The sequence below is a fragment of the Rana temporaria genome, chromosome 4 (assembly GCF_905171775.1).
Source record: "Rana temporaria chromosome 4, aRanTem1.1, whole genome shotgun sequence".
Taxonomy (NCBI): domain Eukaryota; kingdom Metazoa; phylum Chordata; class Amphibia; order Anura; family Ranidae; genus Rana; species Rana temporaria.
The window spans coordinates 419,810,399-419,832,454 of record NC_053492.1 but is presented as its reverse complement, the minus strand read 5'-3'; the positions used below and the strand labels follow the sequence as shown (position 1 = coordinate 419,832,454).

The 22,056-nt window shown below is 45.5% G+C and overlaps 1 protein-coding gene across 1 annotated transcript in view; it reads left to right on the top strand.

Annotated features, from left to right (window-relative positions):
• Positions 1–22,056, top strand: part of XDH (xanthine dehydrogenase) — a 125,465-nt gene that overhangs the window by 99,318 nt on the left and 4,091 nt on the right. The window contains exons 29-34 of the mRNA XM_040351324.1: positions 2,998–3,126; positions 7,131–7,205; positions 10,284–10,336; positions 17,016–17,130; positions 20,588–20,653; positions 20,763–20,951. Of these exons, the coding sequence (XP_040207258.1) occupies positions 2,998–3,126; positions 7,131–7,205; positions 10,284–10,336; positions 17,016–17,130; positions 20,588–20,653; positions 20,763–20,951 (627 nt within the window). The remainder of the gene's footprint in view (positions 1–2,997; positions 3,127–7,130; positions 7,206–10,283; positions 10,337–17,015; positions 17,131–20,587; positions 20,654–20,762; positions 20,952–22,056) is intronic.

Here is a 22,056-nt window from a genome sequence, read left to right as displayed (position 1 = left end):
ACCCATACTAGAGTATGGCATACTAGCGTACAATAGTTATGGCCATAAGTTTGTGGCTACCTGACCATCACACCTGTAGAAACTTTTTAGACATCGCATTCCAAATCTATGGCCATTAATAATGGGTTTGCCCCCTCCCTGTAGTAGAGGGTAGAGCTGTACATGGGAGAGCGATGTACTTAGCCGTATAGTTGTAAGTGTGATAGTCAAAAGTAACACATTTTTTTTCCGGAGAGTGTATATGCATCAATTCCGATATGGCTTTATTGTCCTCAGAGTATGAGCTCTGACACCAGCAGAAGGCTCCCTGACATTGGGAGCAAAATGGTACTTTGAGTTGAACGATTTAATATTTGTCCACATGTGGTGAGGAGGCAATACAACAAAACTTCACCGCCTTCTGAAAAGGAATCCACTTTACTTTTCAGAGGAGTAGCAATGATATGCACATCTGAATAAGCCATTAGAGCCCTTTCAGTCCCCTTTCATTTCTCAGAGCCCTCTGTAGAATCCTTTAGTGCCATGCACCCCTCAGAGCTCACCTGCTTCATCCCACTAACATAGATGCCTATAAGTCCTCGTCAGACTGTTAGCAGTGATGCAGGGGCATTTTTCCCCACTGACACAGTACCATTTTCCCTCTTAGCAACACCACCATGTAGGGACAATGGGCCAGATCCACAAAAGGGATACACAGGCGTATCTACTGATACGCCGTCGTATCTACTGATACGCCGTCGTATCCCTGTTTCTATCTATGCGGCTGATTCATAGAATCAGTTACGCATAGATATTCCTAAGATCCGGCAGGTGTAATACTTTTACACTGTCGGATCTTAGGATGCAGTACCTCGGCCGCCGATGGGGGCATTTCTCGTCGAAATTCCGCGTCGGGTATGCAAATTAGCACTTACGGAGATCCACAAAGCTTTTTCCCTTCGTTTTTTTTCCGTAAGTGTTAGTTTGCCGTCGCAAAATTAGGGCTGCTTTTACAAAGTGTAAACTTAGTACACCATGTAAAAGTATACCCTTCTTTCCCGCGTCGCTGTCAAATTTTTTTTAATTTTTTTTTTCCCGCCGCAACTCTTTTTTTTTCTTTTACACTCGTCGCGATTCTCAAAACTCGGGGCAACGTAAATCCGCGCAAAGCACGTCGGGAAAATCGCGTCGGGAGCATGCGCAGTACGTCCGGCGCTAGAGCGCGCCTAATTTAAATGGGACTCGCCCCATTAGATTGGGCACGCCTTGCGCCGGACAGATTTAAGTTACACAGCTGCAAATTTCTAGGTAAGTGCTTTGTGGATCGGGCACTAACTTGGACAATTTGCGGCAGTGTAACTTAAATGGGAAAAGTTAAGTTACGCCCGCTATTTGTGGATCTGGCCCAATATTTCTTTCCAGTGACACACCAATGCAGGAACATTGGGCCAGATCCTCAAAAGGGATACGCAGGCGTATCTGCTGATACGCTGTCGTATCCCTGTTTCTATCTATGCGGCTGATTCAGAGAATCAGTTACGCATAGATTTTCATAAGATCCGGCAGGTGTAATAGTTTTACACTGTCGGATCTTAGGATGCAGTACCTCGGCCGCCGCTGGGGGCATTTCTCGTCGAAATTCCGCGTCGGGTATGCAAATTAGCACTTACGGAGATCCACAAAGGTTTTTCCCTTCGTTTTTTTTCCGTAAGTGTTAGTTTGCCGTCGCAAAATTAGGGCTGCTTTTACAAAGTGTAAACTTAGTACACCATGTAAAAGTAGACCCTTCTTTCCCGCGTCGCTGTTATATTTAAAAAAAAAATAATAATTTCCCGCTGCAACTCTTTTTTTTCCTTTTACACCCGTCGCGATTCTCAAAACTCAGCGCAACGTAAATCCGCGCAAAGCACGTCGGGAAAATAGCGTCGGGAGCATGCGCAGTACGTCCGGCGCGGGAGCGCTCCTAATTTAAATGGGACTCGCCCCATTAGATTGGGCACGCCTTGCACCGGACGGATTTAAGTTACACAGCTGCAAATTTCTAGGTAAGTGCTTTGTGGATCGGGCACTTAGGTAGAAATTTTGCGGCGGTGTAACTTAAATCCCAATATTTAAGTTAAGCCCGCTGTACGTGGACCTGGCCCATTATTTCCTTCCAGTGACATCACCAATGCTGGGACAATTTTTCTTACCAGTGACGCCACTGATGCAGGGACAGCTTTTCCCTTTTTTTCAGCCAGACACCACAGACCTAGGGACACCAACAAAGTAGGGACATTTTTTCCTTCCAGTGACACTACTGACGCAGGGACAATTTTTCCTTCAGTTACACCACTGATGAAGGGACATTTTTTATTTTCAGTTACACCACCAACATTACATGAATTTCTTTGCTCACAATGCTTTTAGCCCTGGGGGTAAGGGGGGGGGGGGCTTCCATCTTTAACCTGAACACTGGATGATCTTGTGCCAGCACTGGTTAGAAGCTCTGTCTGGTTTCCATTGCTGTTTGTGTTCCCGCTGAGAAAATTCTTTATTTGTCCCGATGACCTTTGTTACTTATTATATTGAGGAAAAATCGACTCGAAAATTTTGACTGCTCACCAAGTAGCGAGAAAATCTTCCAAATAGGACACTCGTCCAATATTTCTGCAAGTTCAAGTTTCTTGTATAAGCACTGTTCCTTCCTAAAAAAAAAAAACACAAAAAACCAAAAGAAAAAAAAACACAGTCCTGTGTGGCAGTGAGAAATTCTCTCTTCTTGGGGTAAAGTGTTCAGTGTGAATTGGCAGTGGAGATTAAGCACAGGTACAAGGCTTGGCAGGGTCAGATGTTAGCCTGCATATTCATTTCTCTCCTGTCAGAGGTAAAAAAAGAGGGTAAAGGTGGTTGTTTTTTTGTGATTTTAAATAGCTACTTGTGCAAAAAAATGTTTTAAAAATTAATTAAAATGCAGAAAATATATGTACATGAAAATCATTGTGCTGATATGCATTTTTTTATTCTCATATACTGTAGGTGGCCAGTAGGGCTCTGGGAATACCAACATCTAAAATACACATCAGTGAGACCAGCACAAACACAGTGCCCAATACATCGCCAACCGCTGCCTCCGCCAGCTCGGACCTCAATGGAATGGCTATTTATGTAAGCAGCTGTAAATGCCAAGGCATTTTATGTAGGTGTATAGGCAGAACCGTTGTTATGTCAGTGCTAGGAAGACTTGACTAGCAGGTGATATGTAGACCATTGTTATTCAAAAAAGGTGTTTGTGACTCTCATCATATGCGGTAGATTGTAAGCTCATCTTACTGTAGCGCTAACCCCATATCTAGGGGCGCTATTTAAAATTTAAGGGAAGTCTGGACCAGTACTTGGGCTTATTTGATTAACACAAATTTGCCTCTGTTCTGGCTGTGGTACTGCTTGGTAGTTTCCCTTGTTGCTTGCAGGTGGTGTTGCCATCCTGGCCTTATGTTGGAACACAGGTGTACCATGGTATATTGAGTGTCCTTTCTCTGCAGCAGTACAGAGGGAGTGGTGACCCCGCTGTGCATGCTGGGAAAGGATACTTAAGGGGCAGACGCCATTGTCTGGGGTCCTTCACCTCGTGGCCCTCCTGGCGCGAGGTGTGCGTGAGCCCAGCTTCGGAGCCACGTTGGCCCGGAGTTGCTTCGCTGTTTAGTAAGCCCAGCTATGCTGGCTGGTTCCTGCAATCCTAAAAGAGGATCCCAAGCTATCTGTCCACAAGGGAGGAAGCTGTCCTAATAAAGGAAACTGGGGGAGGACATGCCCTGGAGGAGACTGGCAAAGTGCTAGCGTCTCGGGTGAGGCCTGGTGACCGAATTAAGATCCACTATATTGAAAGCCCTGCAGTCTGCCAGTATTGGCTTAAAGGTTCTTCTACTGCACGGCTGGAGGTTCGGGACTTTGTAATCCTGTGGCAGAGGATTCCTGGATGCATCCACCTACATTCAAGGGTCTGTGGCAGAGACCAAGTACATTCAAAGGTCTATGGCAGAGACCAAGTTCATTCCAAGAGGTCTGTGGCAGAGACCGTCTGGACATTAGTTTGTGCATCATCCCGGGTTCTAGGCCATGTCAGAGTGAGCAATTCCCACTCAATAGCTGAGAGTGAAGACTGATTGAATATTTTTGAACATTCTGTACCGTGTGCCTAAACCCTCCATAAATGGAAGCAAAAAGGTAAGTCATAGCTATGACTAAGCATTGTATAACAATGTGAAACGCGTCAGCTATATTATTATCCCACCGTTTGCTGTTTCTCTGTTTGTGCAGTGTTTTTTTACTGGATTAAAGGCTTTTATTGTTTTTTATTGGAGTGCGACTGTCCATACCTTTTTGCTTCCATTTATGTTTCGTGCATTGCCTGCACCCACTGGATCTCTCTGAGTTCAGACTCACCACCGAAGTGCACTCATCTGGAACAGCGGTCTCTTTCCCCTGCCTAAACCCTCCCCTGCTCTTCTCCTCCCTTCTACTTTCTCTACTTCAAGTTACCATGCAGTAAAAATAAAGCCTGACTGTTGAAGGTTTTACATCTGTCTGGACATTGCATTTCTTATGGATTTCCCCACCCCGACAACGAAGCTATAAAGGTAATGTGCAAACCCAAAATTTAACCAGCAGCTCCTTCGGGGGTAGTGCTACACGTGGGGGCTCGTCCGGGATCATTTGCCGTTGCCTTTGGAAACTGGAGTAATGTTTTTTTCGCTTTTTGGGAAGTCTGCTATTGAGAAAGTGTTGGACTGTGCTTTGAGAAGAAGGGGTTAAGGGGTGCAGAATCTCTACTTTGCCTACTGCGTAGGTCATGGGTGGAGTCGTTAAGGAAAAAGCCTGCGAACTACGTGCCATAAGAGCTAAACTGGGAGGCGTTCCCGCCACCAGCGTGAACCGCGTGAGTGTGTTTCGTGCCAAAGACCAGGAGTTGCTGGATCAAGTGAGTGGATCGAGCAGCATGTCGTCCTTTTCTTGGGCACCTACCATGTCGGGACCTAGGATGTTCCCTGTGCCTACTACTGCGGATGCTGCCCAGTCCGGAGCCCCGCTCACAGATAGGGGGTTCTGACTAAAGCCTCAAGGCCACTTCACGCTGTACACCAGTCGGGATGTGGAGGCCGGGGAGCATACTCTGCCCTGGATGTGAGGGACTGTCCATCCAACTGCGCCCATTCGGCCGATGTCAATCCTGCGGGGTGTATCCCTTTGAGGTGGAACAGCCCACTGTGCCGCCCCGCGCTTATCGGGTGAACTGGCTAACAGGCACCGTCACTTCGGAGGAAGTCGTCTATGCCCCCTCGGTCCGGCCTACATGCACCGCATCTGCTGCTACAGGTGTATCTGGAGTAGATGCCACTGTTACTTCAGAGCCATCAGAGGACATTGCAGCGGACCCTGCTACCGCTACCACCCGTGCTTTTGTCCCACCTGCGAAAAGAAAGGTGGGCTATGTTAAGGCCTCCCGCGGCTGCAGTCGAGGCCTACCTCAGCCCCTGCCAGAACCGGACCTCGTGAGTGGCGATGTCTCTGGGAAGTCCACGCCAGGAACTGGTAAGGAGGCTGGGGGTAACCTGACTATATCTACCCGCACATATCTACCTGCTGGGGAGTGGAATTCCTCGGACATAGACTCTTCGTCCGATGTCGGGATGATGACTTATTTGAAACAATGTCCCAGGAACTTAGATGGAGCAATCTAAAACGTGTCACCCCAATACGCAGTCTCCCGGATATATTCTCCATGGACACTGGGGACACCACACCTCGGGTGGAAGTCCCAGATACAACTAGGGAGACCGTACTTGGCGAAGGAATCCAGCCTTCACTTGCTCAGCCCTTGGTTCGGAACTCTTGTGTAATGCCTGGGATGGGAAGTTCCCAGACTTTGTCTAAGCTCGCCCGCTTACAGCGAGTACTCCTGAAGAGGGTAGCTACCGAGTATGGCTTGGAATTCCCTTATGTACCCAAGGTACTTGTGCTGGAAATTCAAGCTCGCTGTGAACAGTGGTACGGGGAGGCTATTTGGGATGATTTGAAAGTGCCCAAATAAGTGTATATTAAAAAGCTATAGCGTCTACCAAGGATGGGATATATTTTGGGATTTTTATTTATTTATTAATACTAGTAATGGTGATCAGCAAATTATAGTGGGGCTGTGATACTGCGGTGGAGAATCTGACACTAGCTGACACAGGGGGGGCACTGATTAACTTACGCTGACACCAGTGACACTAAGGCCGCGTACACATGATCGGTCAAAACTGATGAAAACGGACTGAAGGACCGTTTTCATCGGTCCAAACCGATCGTGTGTGGGCCCCATCGGTCAGTTATCTTTCGGTCAAAAAAATGAGAACTTGCTTTAAAATTAAACCGATGGACGCCTAACCGATAGGTCAAAACCGATCGTTAGTATGCAAAAGCATCGGTTAAAAACCCGCGCATGCTCAGAATCAAGTCGACGCATGCTTGGAAGCATAGAACTTCGTTTTTTTCAGCACGTTGTTGTGTTTTACGTCACCGCGTTCTGACATGATCGGTTATTTAACCTATGGTGTGTAGGCACATCAGACCATCAGTCAACTTCATCGGTTAACCGATGACAACGGTCCTTCGGACCATTCTCATCGGATGGACCGATCGTGTGTACGCGGCCTTATACAGTGATCAGTGCTAATAATATACACTGCCACTGTACTAATGACACTGACTGGGAAGGGGTTAACATTAAAACATAAACAAAAAAATTATAAACCTGCATAACAAAGACATAATGAGCTAGAATGCATCACATATTATGAAATACTTACCTTAGATCGAAGCTGTTGCAGTGGTCCCCATACACCCATACACATTCATCTTCAGTGCTGAGAAAGGGACTGGGGAATCTGTGTCCTCAGTCCCTTTGTCTGTCTCAAAGGGGAGATGTCAGGGTCTGTTTGGAGGGCTGAAGTGGTTAATGATTACAGCACTGTATTAACTTGTGTCTTTAATATCTGCCTAGAATTCAGCATTGGTACCTCTTAGTACTTTTTTCATGCGTATTTGTTTAAGGCTATCATTGACGTTTGGTGGCCTATTTAATTACAATGATGCTTTGTTGTGGTGTAACAATTTCTCTTGTTCTATAGAAAGCTTGTCAGACACTTCTGCAGAGGCTGGAACCCTACAAGAAATCTAACCCAAATGGCTCATGGGAAAGTTGGGTATGTAAATCATACATGGCAGCTAAGCATTTTCTACTCTTGTATAGCAGTATTGGAGTCCTAGGTTTGATTCCTACCAGGGATCTAGCTGCATAAAGCGTTCTGTGGTTTGTGAAGGTTTATATTAGGTGCTCTGGTTTGATCCCTAAGTCTAAAAATTAACTGGTATGTTAATCACTCAGCTTTTACCCAAAACTGGCCTTGATGCACAAGCATAGATCAATGTCCATGCTAGGAATGTTAGATGGTAAACCGGGCCACAGATATGCAGTAAAATGTATCATGGGGCAATCCTATGACTATGGGAACTCTTGGCTGACCAATGTTGGGTAAGGGTTAGTTGGACAGGTTTTAAAATCTTGTCTAAGCACTAGGGCCTAAATAACTAATCGATTAATCGACAACTAATCGATTATGAAATTAATCGATTACAATTTTCATAATCGATTAATCGGTAGGTAACATAATGGGGTTAAAAAAAATAAAATTAGCCCTTTATAGTACAAAAAAGCAAATCATTGCTACTGTAAATATTACTTTCACTGTCCCACAGTAGAAAAATAAACCCCTTACAGTAGTGATTATTTGCTCTTTTTTGTACTTATTTTTGTTTTTTTAACCCCGTTATGTTACTAAACATCTCGGGCCCGGGTCACATCTCTGTTTTTTGGTGCTTTTTGCAGAAACACACTACAGTTCAGTTACATGTTTTCCTATGGGACACGTTCACATCCATGATTTTTTTTCAGCTGCTGCGTATTTGGAAAGGGCAAGGAGTTTTTAACGCAAAACGGTGCTATTTTTTTTTTTTGGTTCAATATACTTCAATGTAGAAGCTGCAGAAAAGCATGTAATGTGTTTTTGCGGCAATTTGTGTTTTGTAATCTGCCCAACAACAAATTGGCCCAAATTTTTTTTTAAATGCAATTTTTTTTTTTTTTTAATGCTATTATCCGATTAATCAAAACAATAATCGGCCAACTAATCGATTATGAAAAGTTGCAGCCCTACTAATCACTGTTGCTTTTCCTGATATACACCAACACTAGATACCTGACCAGACTCCCTCCTCTTCAGCCACGTAGTGACCCTGCTTTTTTATGTTCATAGATGTAGCATGACAGTAAAATCATACTTGCTCATATAATCAACGTCTAAGGCAGTGGTTCTCAACCTTTCTAGTGCCGTGACCCCTTGATAAAATTCCCCAAGTTGTGGGGACCCCTAACTGTAAAATTATTGGGTTGTCAGCACCCAAGGCAAGACAAGTCATTTGCGTCCCTAACCCACGTACAATTTGCACTCCTTGAGTCCTTTCCACTTGTATTAAAACCCATTATGGTACATTTTAGGATGTACCACTCTCTTTGTTCTCCCTTCGTTAACTTTTATATCTCTCTATACTAATTTATTTGTATTTTTTTTACGCCATCCCTCTCTCTAGCTATCTTTCTTGTTTTCTCTCCACTTTTCTTTGTTCCTCCCCCCTCTTTTCCGCTCCCGTTCATGAATTCTCAATTTCCGTCCCTTACTCCTTGGTGGGGGGAATGGGATGAGTGGCAGTGTTAGGGGGAGTTCTGATCAGCAAACTTGGGTGCTTTTGATCAAGGTCATCTGCTGATCTCAGAACTGTAGTGGGGACTTTTAATGGCAACTATTAATCACAGGTAATGTTACTCACTGTGTCTCCGGCTTCACTGTGTCTCCGACTTTGTGGTGTCTCGTAGCAGTGACACCAACACCGAAATCAGAAGATAAGGTCTCCTCCATCCTCTCCCACTTTACATTCTTCACCAATCAGCTGACCTCTAGTCTCTGCCCCCCAGCCATGCCATGAACTGAATGGGCGGCTCTGAGGAGGCTGAGTGGGCGGACATAGGCTCCAGGAACAGCCTAGGTTCGGTGACCACTGGCAAATCATCAGTCGACCCTCAAAGGGGCCCCGACCCTAGGTTGGGAACCACTGTTCTAAGGTCTTAGGACATAAGCCCCTTTAGTATAAAGGACTATTAGGTTTGATGCTGTCTGTAAAAGGCTATTTAAAGTGGTTATAAACCTCCTAAATGAAAAATGAACAAAGCATATCCTTCTATAGAATGTACCTGCCTTCATCCAAAGCACTTCATGTGATTTCTCTCTGCTTTCCCATTCCTCTGCTATCTGAGTCACTGCTGACAGTCTATGCCAAAACCACAGAATCCTGGGGGATGGTCCTGCAATCCCCCAGCATACAGAAGGTGATTGACAGCCTCAGCTGTGTACGTTTCCCTATAAGACCACTCCACTCAGGTCTCAGATTATGCTCAGCTCTCTGCTCTATAGTGTGCAATGTGTGACATCAGATCCCCACCCCCTGCAGAACTACACTGCACCACAAACCAAAAATGCAATTTAATTAATTTATAATATTCAAAACAAAATCACCCATCCATTCATGTCTCCATGCTTTTTTTTTTGCTGAGAAATGACAACTGTTATGCTGAAAGTCAAAATGCAATGTTGTTGTTCTTTTCTTTTCTGTTTACGCCAATAAAAAACTATTGGAATGAAAGAGGGGGGTATTTGCACCCACTTCAGGGCATATGCTCCTGTGGGAGTCACGCCACTTCCCCGCTCCCCCCCCCCCCCCCCCGCTGTCTCCTGGGAAACACACTGGTCCCAGGAAAGAGTGGGGACCGGTGAGGGTGCGCCGCGCTACTCGCGCAGCTGGGAACCAGGCAGTGGAGCCGCAACGTTTCACTTCCTGATTCCCTCACAGAGGATGGCGGCGGGTGCAGCCGAGAGAGGAGCGATTGCTTGGCCTCGGTTGCCGACATCGCGGGCGCGCTGGACAGGTAAGTGTCCATTTTTTAAAAGTCAACAGCTGCAGTATTTGTAGCTGCCGGCTTTTTTTTTCCGGGTGGACCTCTGCTTTAACACCAGCATTGTTAACTGTTTAGAACAGCTTAAATAACTAGTCAAAATTTTCTGGCTAATGTTGCCCTCTGCTGGTAAGTCTGTATATTGATTATACATTTTGGCAATTTCAGAGTTATTGGTATGGCATAGGGGTGATTCATCTTTTATTCTCTTTTCCAGATAAAATCGGCTTATGAGGACCGTGTGAGCCTCTCTGTCACAGGATTCTACAAGTATGTTAAAAACTTGTTAACATTTGATTCAGCTCTGTTACTTTTTTGTATATTATTATATACAGTATTATAGTTCCATATAGTTATAGTCTGTGGTTTTCCATAGTTTTCTGTAACAACAACTACAACTAGAAACAGTATAATTTTTAGCTACACCTTTTTATCATTAAAAAGCTGACCTTGAGCTCTAGTCCGGTAACTTTGCCTAGGCTAATGCCATCAGTCTGCTGCAGGCATGAGGAAGCATTTCCTTAGTCTACTCTCTCGGAGTGGTTAGACTGCAACTTTATGGGCCAGATTCACGTAGGAGATACAACGGCGTATCTCCAGATACACCGTTGTATCTCTGAGTCTGAGGCGTCGTTTCTTGGCGCCTGATTCAAAGAATCAGATACGCCAGAATTTTTCTAAGATACGACCAGCCTAAGTCTCCTACGCCGTCGTATCTTAACTGCATATTTACGCTGGCCGCTAGGAGCGTGTACGCTGATTTACTCCTAGAATATGTAAATCAGCTAGATACGCCAATTCACGAATGTACGCCTGGCCGTCGCAGTACAGATACGCCGTTTACGTTAGGCTTTTTCCGGCGTAAAGTTACCCCTGCTATATGAGGCGCAGCCAATGTTAAGTATGGACGTCGGGCCAGCGTCGAATTTTATGTTGATTACGTCGTTTGCGTAAGCCGTTCGCGAATATAGCTGTGCGTCATTTACGTTCACGACGAAAGCATTGGCTTTTTGCGGGTTGATTTGGAGCATGCGCACTGGGATACTTTCACGAACGGCCAAAACTCGCCCACATGTTCCATATTTAAATTAGGCGGGCTTACGCCGGCCTATTTACGCTACGCCGCCGCAACTTTGCTTTGAGAATACTGCACTTGCCTGTCAAAGTTGCGGAGGGGTAGCGTAAATAGGATACGTTACGCCCGCTCACAAATACGCGCTCCCTACGTGAATCTGGCCCAATAACGCAAGGTCAGAGGCTGATCTGTGTTCAGACATTTGTGAACACATCTCTGAGCCAGTAACTCAGTCCAGGAAGTAGATGCTGACCCAAGACCCCCTAAACAAAGATGGCTCTGCCCTTCTGGAAAGAGAGCAACAATTATGCATAGTCAGATACTGTACTGTGATCAGTAATGCATGCACTGGTATGTAACGAATAATCAAATAATGGTGTTGCACTCCCACATCAAATAAAAATAAAACCTCTGTGAGTAAATCTAACAGTAGGTATAAACAATAAAACATAGATATATAAAGAGTGAATAAAGTGCTGATGTGCTGGAATCAAGTGACTTGAAGTGGAGCAATAAATAGGGGAACCTTAAATCACCATTGATGTCACGTGACAGTGACGTAACGCGTAGGACACAGGCATACGGACACCGGAAGTGACGCGATCAGGTCTCGAGCTCGCCGCTCGTTTCATTCAATGAAGGTTTATGTTATTTTAAATGTGAGTACTTTCTTTATTTAAAGTGGAGGTTCACCCAAAAACCTTTTTTTTTAACATTAGATTGAGGCTCGTTTTGTCAAGGGGAATCGGGTGTTTTTTTACAATCTAAGCAGTACTTACCGTTTTAGAGATGCATCTTCTCCGCCGCTTCCAGGTATGGGCTGCGTGACTGGGCGTTCTTACTTGATTGACAGGCTTCCGACAGGCTTCTGACGGTCGCATACATCGCGTCACGATTTTCCGAAAGTAGCTGAACGTCGGTGCGCAGGCGCCGTATAGAGCCGCACTGACGTTCGGCTTCTTTCGGCTACTTGTGACGCGATGTATGCGACCGTCGGAAGCCTGTTGGAAGCCTGTCAATCAAATAGGAACGCCCAGTCCCGAAGACCATACCCAGAAGCGGCGGAGAAGATCGCTCTCTAAAACGGTAAGTACTGCTTCGATTTAAAAAAAAACACCCGATTCCCCTTGACAAAATGAGCCTCAATCTAATGTTAAAAAAAAAAACTTTCGGGTGAACTCCCGCTTTAATAAATTGCCAATACTTTGAACCAAAAACGTATTGCACCAAGAGGCTCTGTTTCTCTCATCTCTCCATTATACCTGGCTCTCCGAGCGCTCCCTCCCAGCCTCTATCTGCACAACATTGGGAACGCTAGAGAAGGAAGGAGCCCCCTTCCCATCCTGAATGACCTAGCATTCCACCATACCTTTTATGCTGCTTACCTTACAGGAGGAGGGTAAGAAGGTAGTACACCTCCGGGTGTTACTCACACCGAAGAGCCACTCATCACCGAAGTCACGAGTGCCACCTGTCACTGTTACAGAGCACCTGCATTATTGCACTTTGCACTATGGATCTAGAAGTATCCCCATTTCCTCTTCTTAGGCCTCGTACACACGACCGAAGAACTCGACGTGCCAAACACATCGAGTTCCTCGGCGAGTTCAGCCCTGAAGCCGCAGAGGAGCTCGGCGGGCCGAGTTCTCCCATAGAACAACGAGAAAATAGAGAACATGTTCTCTATTTTCTCGACGAGTTCCTCGGCGGCTCCATCGGGCTGAAAGTGTACACACGACAGAGTTTCTTGGCAGAATCCGGCTCTGACCGAGTTTCTCGCTGAATTCTGCCGAGAAACTCTGTCGTGTGTACGAGGCCTGAGACCCGCTAGCACTCACAGCAACACTCTCAATGGACTTATTCATGTTTATGTTATAATACATATTTTGCGCCACTTCAATACATATTTATTGTTCCACTATTTATTGCTCCACTTCAAGTCACTTGATTCCAGCACATCAGCACTTTATTCACTCTTTATATATCTATGTTTTATTGTTTCTACTTACTGTTAGATTTACTCACAGAGGTTTTATTTTTATTTGATGTGGGAGCGCAAAACCTATTATTTGATTATTTGTTGTTCCCTTATGGGTAGTGTTTGACCCTCATGGTGTTTGCGGCACCCTCTAGCAATTGTTACTATTGGTCCATATTAGCGCAGGAATACCCTTTTATATATACACTGGTATGTGTTACACTTATATTTTGCCAGGTTCACTTTAGACTTTTAAATTTGTAGAGAATGATATTTATTATTACAGGTACTTATATAGCACCTTTAATGTACGCAGCGCATTACATATAAAAAGGCTTGAAAAAGTATTCATACCCCTTGAAATTTTCAATTGTGTTTTATTGGGATTTTATTTAATAGACCAACACAGAGTGGCACATAATTGTGGAGTGGAATGAAAATGATAAAATGGTTTTCCATTTTTTTTACAAATAAATATCTGAAAAGTGTAGCGTGCATTTGTATTCAGCCCCCTTTACTCTTATACCCCTAACTAGAATTCAGTGGAACCAATTGCCTTCAGAAGTAACCTAATTAGTAAATAGAGTCCACCTGTGTGTAATTTAATCATTGTATAAAAACAGCTGTTCTGTGAAGCCCTCAGAGGTTTGTTAAAGAACCTTAGTGAACATACAGCATCATGAAGGCCAAGGAACACATCAGACAGGTCAGGGATAAAGTTGTGGAGAAGTTTAAACCTAGGTTAGGTTATACAAATATCTCAAGCTTTGAAGATCTCACTGAGCACTGTTCAATCCATCATCCAAAAATGGAGAGTATGGCACAACTGCAAACCTACCAAGACATGGCCGCAGGTACACTGACCTGACTACACTGCCCTGACCTGACTACACTGCCCTGACCTGACTACACTGCCCTGACCTGACTACACTGACCTGACCTACATACACAATCACTGACCTGACTACACTGACCTGACCTGACTACACTGACCTGCATTGCATACACTGACCTGACCTGCATTGCATCCACTGACCTGACCTGCATACACTGACCTGACCTACATACACAATCACTGACCTGACTACACTGACCTGACCTACATACACAATCACTGACCTGACCTCCATACACTGACCTGACCTGCATACACTGACCTGACCTGCATACACTGACCTGACTACACTGACCTGACCTGCATACACTGACCTGACTATACTGACCAGACCTGCATACACTACACTGACCTGACTACACTGACCTGACCTGACTACACTGACCTGACCTGACCACACTGACCTGACCTGACCACACTGACCTGACCTGACTACACTGACCTGACCTGACTACACTGACCTGACCTGACCACACTGACCTGACCTGCATACACTGACCTGACCACACTGACCTGACCTGCATACACTGACCTGACTACACTGACCTGACCTGCATACACTACACTGACCTGACTACAATAACCTGACCTGACTACACTGACCTGACCACACTGACCTGACCTAAATACACTGACCTGACCACACTGACCTGAATACACTGACCTGACCTGACTACACTGACCTGACCTGACTACACTGACCTGATATGCATACACTGACCTGACCTGACTACACTAACCTGACTACACTGACCTGACCTGACTACACTGACCTGACCTGACCACACTGACCTGACCTGACCATAATGACCTGACTACACTGACCTGACCTGACTACACTGACCTGACCTGACCTGCATACACTGACCTGACCACACTGACCTGACCTGCATACACTGACCTGACTACACTGACCTGACCTGCATACACTACACTGACCTGACTACACTGACCTGACTACACTGACCTGACCTGACTACACTGACTTGACCTGACCTGACTACACTGACCTGACCTGACTACACTGACCTGACCACACTGACCTGCATACACTGACCTGACTACACTGACCTGACCTACATACATACACAATCACTGACATCACCTACCTCAGCCGTGGTGTGCGGCGCCGGCACACCCAATGTGCCCGTCATAGCGATGGAGCCAAGGAGGAGAGGAGAGCCGCCAAGCAGGGAGTGGGGATGTGGCGTGGTGGACAGCCGTGGTGTGCCCGTCATACATATGCACACAGTCAGCCAGAGGAGAGGAGGCTCAGGAGCTGTGGAAAGCATCCGAACAGAGCGGGGATGTCTCATGGCATGCCGGACGGCATTGTAATTCCCGCCTTCTAAGCTTGCGGCGCCTATGATGAACGTCACACGTCCCGCGGTCCCGGATTGGACCAGTGGGACGTCCATCATAGGCGCTGCAGGCTCCAGAAGGCGGGACCTGCTCTGTCACTCGGCGGCGCTCGGAAACAAAATGGTCCCTGCTCGGTGGCACTCGGGGCTATTTATTAAATGCTCTATGGCCGAGACTCTGGGCTTTTCATTGACCCATTCGGGGCTCCAGCCTCCCCAACCCACCCCTAACACCCCCCCAGCATGGCCATCCACCTAAACTGACAGGCTGGGCAAGGAGAGCATTAATCAGAGAAGCAGACAAAAGTGCCATGGTAACTCTGGAGGAGCTGTAGAGATCCACAGCTGAGGTGGGAAAATCTGTCCACAGAACCACTATTAGTCGTGCACTCCACAAATCTGGCCATTATGGAAGAGTAGCAAGAAGAAAGCCATTGTTGAAAGAAAGCCATAAGAAGTCCCATTTGCAGTTTGCAAATGCATGTGCATGTGGGGGACACAGCAAACATATGGAAGAAGGTGCTATGGTCAGATGAGACCAACATTTTACTTTTTGGCCTAAAAGCAAAACGTTATGTGTGGCGGAAAACTAACACTGCACATCACCCTGAACACACCATCCCCACCGTGAAACATGGTGGTGGCAGCATTATGTTGTGGAGATGCTTATCTACAGCAAGAACAGCGAAGCTGGTCAGAGATGATTGGAAGATAGATGGAGCAAAATACAGGGCAATCCTAGAAGAAAACCTGTTAGAGACTGGGGTGGAGGTTCACCTTCCAGCAGGACAACAACCCTAAATATACAGCCAGAGCTACAATGGAATGGTTTAGATTAAAGCATATTCATGTGTTAGAATGGCCCAGTCAAAGTCCAGACTTAAATCCAATTGAGAATCTGTGGCAAGACTTGAAAATTGCTGTTCACAGACGCTCTCAATACAATATGACAAAGATTGAGCTAATTTGCAAAGAAGAATGGGCAAAAATGTCACTCTCTAGATGTATAAAGCTGGTAGAGACATCCCCAAAAATATTGTATTGACTCAGGGGCTCTGAATACAAATGCACGCCACACTTTTCACATATTTATTTGTCAAAAATTTTGAAAACCATTTATCATTTTCCTTCCACTTCACAACTATGTGCCACTTTGTGTTGGTCTATCACATAAAATCCCAATAAAATACAATTATGTTTTTGGTTGTAAAATGACAAAATGTGGAACATGTCAAGGAGTATGAATACTTTTTCAAGGCACTGTATATTGTACAATCAAAATACAGTAATATATAAAAAAATAAAAATAAAATCTATCTATCGATCTACTCCTCCTGAAGGGAGATCTTTGTATCCATGAAATATGCTGGATGTTTTATTTTATCTTGTTGTGAACGAACGCCATTATTAAAGATTTTTTGGTTCCTTGTTCTGGCTGTCTCACAGCATTAAAAACTTGACAGATGGTTCTAACCACTCCCCAATTTATCTAAACTAAAGAAAATTGCTTTGACACACACTTTATATGTTTATTAATATTTTATATGTAAAGTGAAAAAACTCAAAAAAACTATTTATGAACTTGCTCATTTAAAAATTATAGACTGAATCCATTTTAATTTGCCTTTTGTTCATTTCAGGACTGAAGGAATCGGGTACGACCCCATAAAGAATGAGGGCAACCCCAGCAACTACTACAGCTATGGAGTCGCATGTTCTGAAGTTGAGATTGACTGTTTAACTGGTGACCACAAGGTATCAACACCTAAATTGTTACTTAGGGAAGTTTTTCTTGAGTTTACTTGACACCAGACTCCAGCAGTTTTCGGCATTTGGGTGACATATTACCACTAACAATACCATAGAAGATTTGTAGCTTAGCCACTAGAGGGAGCACTCTTTGGTTCAGTGCAAATAGTATCTCTATTTCTTTTTCTCTCTCAGCAACTATAGAGATAAGTTATTAGCCACACAGGCACTCACATTCTTTAAATGGGTCAGCTGTTTTCCAAAAGTCGATAAGTATTGGATGACCTAGCAAAGTGAAATAGTATAGGGTAAGCAATGCACAGTACTTCTAAGCATGAAGCAGAAACTTCAAATGGAACTAGCAAACATTTTATATTCGAAATAAAAAAAAAAAAAAGCAAGGTAATTAAATATTAACTCCCATTAATAAGCATAACTCTGTGTTTCAGGCTCCCCCCTATTCCCCCTCCTCCTAGTGGTCCTGCCTCTTCCTACTTCTTCCAGTTGTGTTGAATCTTTGACATGCTGAGCCCTCTGATGTTCTAAAGAAGTGGTGGTTGGTTCTCAATGATACACACAACGCTGTATCCTGGCCTAGGCCAACAAGGCCCAGGCCTAGGGCAGCACTTTGCAAGGGGGCAGCATGGAAAGAGTCCCTGCCGGCTTACGCTACACTGTTAGGGTAGCGCCAGTCTTATGGGTGGACTGGGCTGAGAGGAAAATTAGTCTGGCGCCCCCATAAAGCGGCCACAGTGCTTCCGGTATGCGGGCAGCTGGCATTCCGCAACTGTGGGGGGCTGCTTCTAATTTTGACTGTCCTATCATCCTGGACCACAAACCTTCCTCATTGTGCTATATGTTTTCTGCTGCACCACTGGCATGGTTATATCTTCTTAGTCCTCTCCATAAAATTATCAGAAATTTGGGCTTACAGTATGTAGCGCCTGGTTACTTCCAAGTACCAGTGCTATTGAAATTTAGAGGGCGATCAGAGTATTAGTAGACTCTGATCCAAATTGTTATGTTCAAAACAGCGTCTCTGTTTTAGCTTGGCTGTGCTGTGGGCTCATTCTGTTGTTACTGGGGTGATGTTCCACCCCAGGACGATAGGTGGCAGCAGTGGTGTCGAGACTTGGGTGCTTTTTTTCCCAACAGCTAATCAGGAGGGAGTTTCCTCGCTGGGCATGCTGGTAGAGGGTATTTATGGGACAGACGCCATTGAGTCTGGGTCTTCTTCTTCCAGTGTGGCACCCACCTTTAGGGTGACCACATCACGGAGCCCCGTCGCTATGGCCTACTTGGCCGGGGCGTGCGTGCCACGCAATGTTCCGGGACCATGTTGGTCCGGAACATTTGAGCAGCGGCGGGGACCCAGTGATTGACTGGGTTCCCATTTTTGAAGATCCCAAGCGGAATAGCTGTTTGGTGGGGAGTCCATCTGCGGAGGGCCAAGAGGATTACGACAAACCACCGGGGATCAAGCCGGACACTGAAGGATTAATCTCCTGTCAGTCGGTACTTGGGCGACTATAAGAAGGAGATCCAGGCGTAATTCTTCAAGGAGGATTGTCTCCGTAATTGCAGTCAGTGAGGGCCTGTGGCAGAGATTCCTCCCTGAGTCCATTCCAGGAGGGTCTGTGGCAGAGACTTTTCCTCAAGTTCAAGTTCATACCAGGAGGGTCTGTGGCAGAGACTTTTCCCAGAAAAAGGTTCAAATGATACTCCGGCTGCCAGGTCATGTGAGAGAGGCCTGGTGCAGAAAGTGTTACATATGGGAGCAGGACTGTTTCCAAATACTATGCCTGAATCTGCTGTTCTCCTTCTTCCTTCAACTCTATCCTTTCATCACAAGTTTTTTGTTTTTACCCGGCTGGGTAATAAAGAGCACAGCAAAAGACACCTGTTGCGGACTTTCCTTTACTACTGCTATATGTACCATACACCCCTAGGAATTCGGAGAGCCACGAGGTAAATGTGCCACCCAAAACAAACCAGCAGCTCCTCCGGGGGTAGTGCTACAGGTAGAACTAGGCAACACTTTTTTTTTTCATTTTGGATAGAGTAAGGGAGGGTTATAGCCCCTGTCAGTTTATTTTTTACCATCCCTGTCCCATTGCAGAGATTTCCCTTCACTTCCTGCCCCAAAGCCAAACAGGAAGTGAGAGGAAATCTATGCAAATGAAGGGAATTCACCCCCCCCAGGCCCTCGGAACTAGTGTCCCCACTCGAAAAAAATTCAGGGCAGGTCTTAAACTGAAAGGGGTGTGACCTTGACAGGAATGGGTGGGTCATATTTAAATTAGGGGGTGCACACGTTTAGTCAGGCCTAGGGCAGCACAAAACCTAAATACACTACTGGATACACAGTCTCTGTGCAGAGGTGGCCATCTTAGTAGAGGCAGGGTGTTGCTTCCTCGTGTCAGGACCTCCAACAAAGAGAACTGTGAGCAGCACGTGGTGAGATCACCAAATCTCCTTTTAGAGCTCCTGAGACTAGAAGAAGCAGTATAGGGCCAGATTCACAAAAGAGATACGACGGCGTATCTCCTGATACGCCGTCGTATCTCTGTGATCCGCCCGTCCTAACTATGCGGCTGATTCGTAGAATCAGTTACGCATAGATAGCCCTAAGATCCGACAGGTGTAATTGATTTACACCGTCGGATCTTAGGATGCAATTCTAGGCCGGCCGCTAGGTGGCGAGGCCATTGCGGTCGGCGTAGAATATGCAAATGACTAGTTACGGCGATTCACAAAACGTCCGCAATGCCCGTCGATCTAAATTTACGTTGTTTCCGTAGCGATACGCGTCGTAAAGTTAGGGCTGCCTCCTAGGTGTTCTAAGCAATGTTAAGTATGGCCGTCGTTCCCGCGTCGAAATGTAAAAAATCACGTCGTTTGCGTAAGTCGTCCGTGAATGGCTCTGGACGCCATTTATGTTAACGTCTAAACAAATGACGTCCGTGCGACGTCATTTAGCGCAATGCACGTCGGGTAATTTTCCCGACGGAGCATGCGCAGTACGTTCGGCGCGGGAACCCGCCTAATTTAAATGGTGCCCGCCCCATTTGAATTAGGCGGGCTTGCGCCGAGCGGATTTACGTTACACCGCCGCAAGTTTACAGGTAAGAGCTTTGTGAATCAGGCACTTGCGGCGGTGATTTAACGTAAATCAGATACGTTACGCCGCCGTGGAGCAACGTAATTCTCTCTGAATCTGGCCCATAGTGTCTGCAATCTCACACTTCGGATATACACCTACAAAGCTACAAAACAGGAGTGCCAAGGCACACTTACATACCAGGGAGTTCAATGCTATTTATCAGGAGAAATTCAAGACAAAAAGTCGACTTTTCCAGGTTCTGCTTTAGGCACAATTAACATTTCTAAACGTTCCTTATGAAAGAAAAAAATCTTCAGTTTTTGAGTTCAGGTCCACATTAATATTCCAATCTTTTTACAGAACCTGCGCACAGATATAGTAATGGATGTTGGCACCAGTCTTAACCCTGCAATAGACATAGGACAGGTGAGTAACTCAGAACTGCTAGTTGTTGCTAATTTAGCTATCCCTACAACCAAACCTACCCGGTCACTATGGTGGCACCAGAATGGAAGTTATCTATATGTCCACACAGGTTGAAGGAGCTTTTGTACAAGGCATTGGCCTGTTCACCATGGAAGAGCTGAAGTATTCTCCAGAGGGCAACCTATATACACGAGGCCCCGGGATGTACAAAATTCCAGCTTTTGGTGACATCCCAGCAGAATTCAATGTATCCCTCCTGCGTGATTGTCCGAACAGCAAAGCCATCTACTCTTCCAAGGTATGAATTTTAGATTAATGTCTCTGACTTGGGAATTGGTAATGATAAAGCAGTAAGGAAAGGAACTTACTCTGAAAATAACAAATCTTTTAAAATGTATCTAGTATAGAAATTTTCCTCAACATATTTCAAAGAATATTGATTGAGGTCAGTCACTGCCCCATTCAAAGATGGTGAAAATTACTGACTTAATGTGGAATTTTCAGCATTTGAAGGATAATGCCTAGTACACACGATCGGTTTTCCCGACGGTCAAAAGACCGATGGGAAAACCAAGGGGAAAACTGAGAACTGGCTCAGTACCTTTTCCCCTGTATACGTGGCCGGTTTTCCCGACAGGAAAACTGCGGGAGAGCTTTGGATGGGAAAACCGGCCATGTGTATGCTCCCTTGCAGTGTTTCCCATAGGAAAACTGCGGGGGAAAAAACGCTGCGATTCACGGTGAGAAAAAAGCGAACATGTTTTCATTTTGTAAACTGCAGTTTTCCTGTCGGGAAATCTGCTAAGGAGCAAACACACAGCCGGTTTTCCCGGCCAATGGAAAACACGGCAGTTTTCCCGACGGGAAAACCGATCGTGTGTACTAGGCAATAAGGCAGGACATAGATTATGCATTTTTCTTTCCTTCCTCCATGGGTGGGAGGAAAAAAAATTGTTCAAATTCCCTATCAACACAGTCAGGCCTCGTACACACGACAGAGAAACTCGACGTGCCAAACACATCGAGTTCCTCGTCGAGTTCAGGGATGAAGCCGCCGAGGAGCTCGGCGGGCCGCCTTCTCCCATAGAACAACGAGAAAATAGAGAACATGTTCTCTATTTTCTCGACGAGTTCCTCGGCAGCTCCATCGGGCCAAAAGTGTACAGACGACAGAGTTTCTCGGCAGAATCCGGCTCTGACCGAGTTTCTCGCTGAATTCTGCCGAGAAACTCTGTCGTGTGTACGAGGCCTCAGTGTTGATGGGGGAATCCCTCTCGCTTATGTGTTCTGCCAGCGGGGGGAGTGGGGAACGTTTCCTGCCAGCAGTGCACCATGATTAGCGTTGCCGACTAAAGTCAACTAGACATGTGCACACTGAAATATTTTGTTTCGTAATTTCGTTT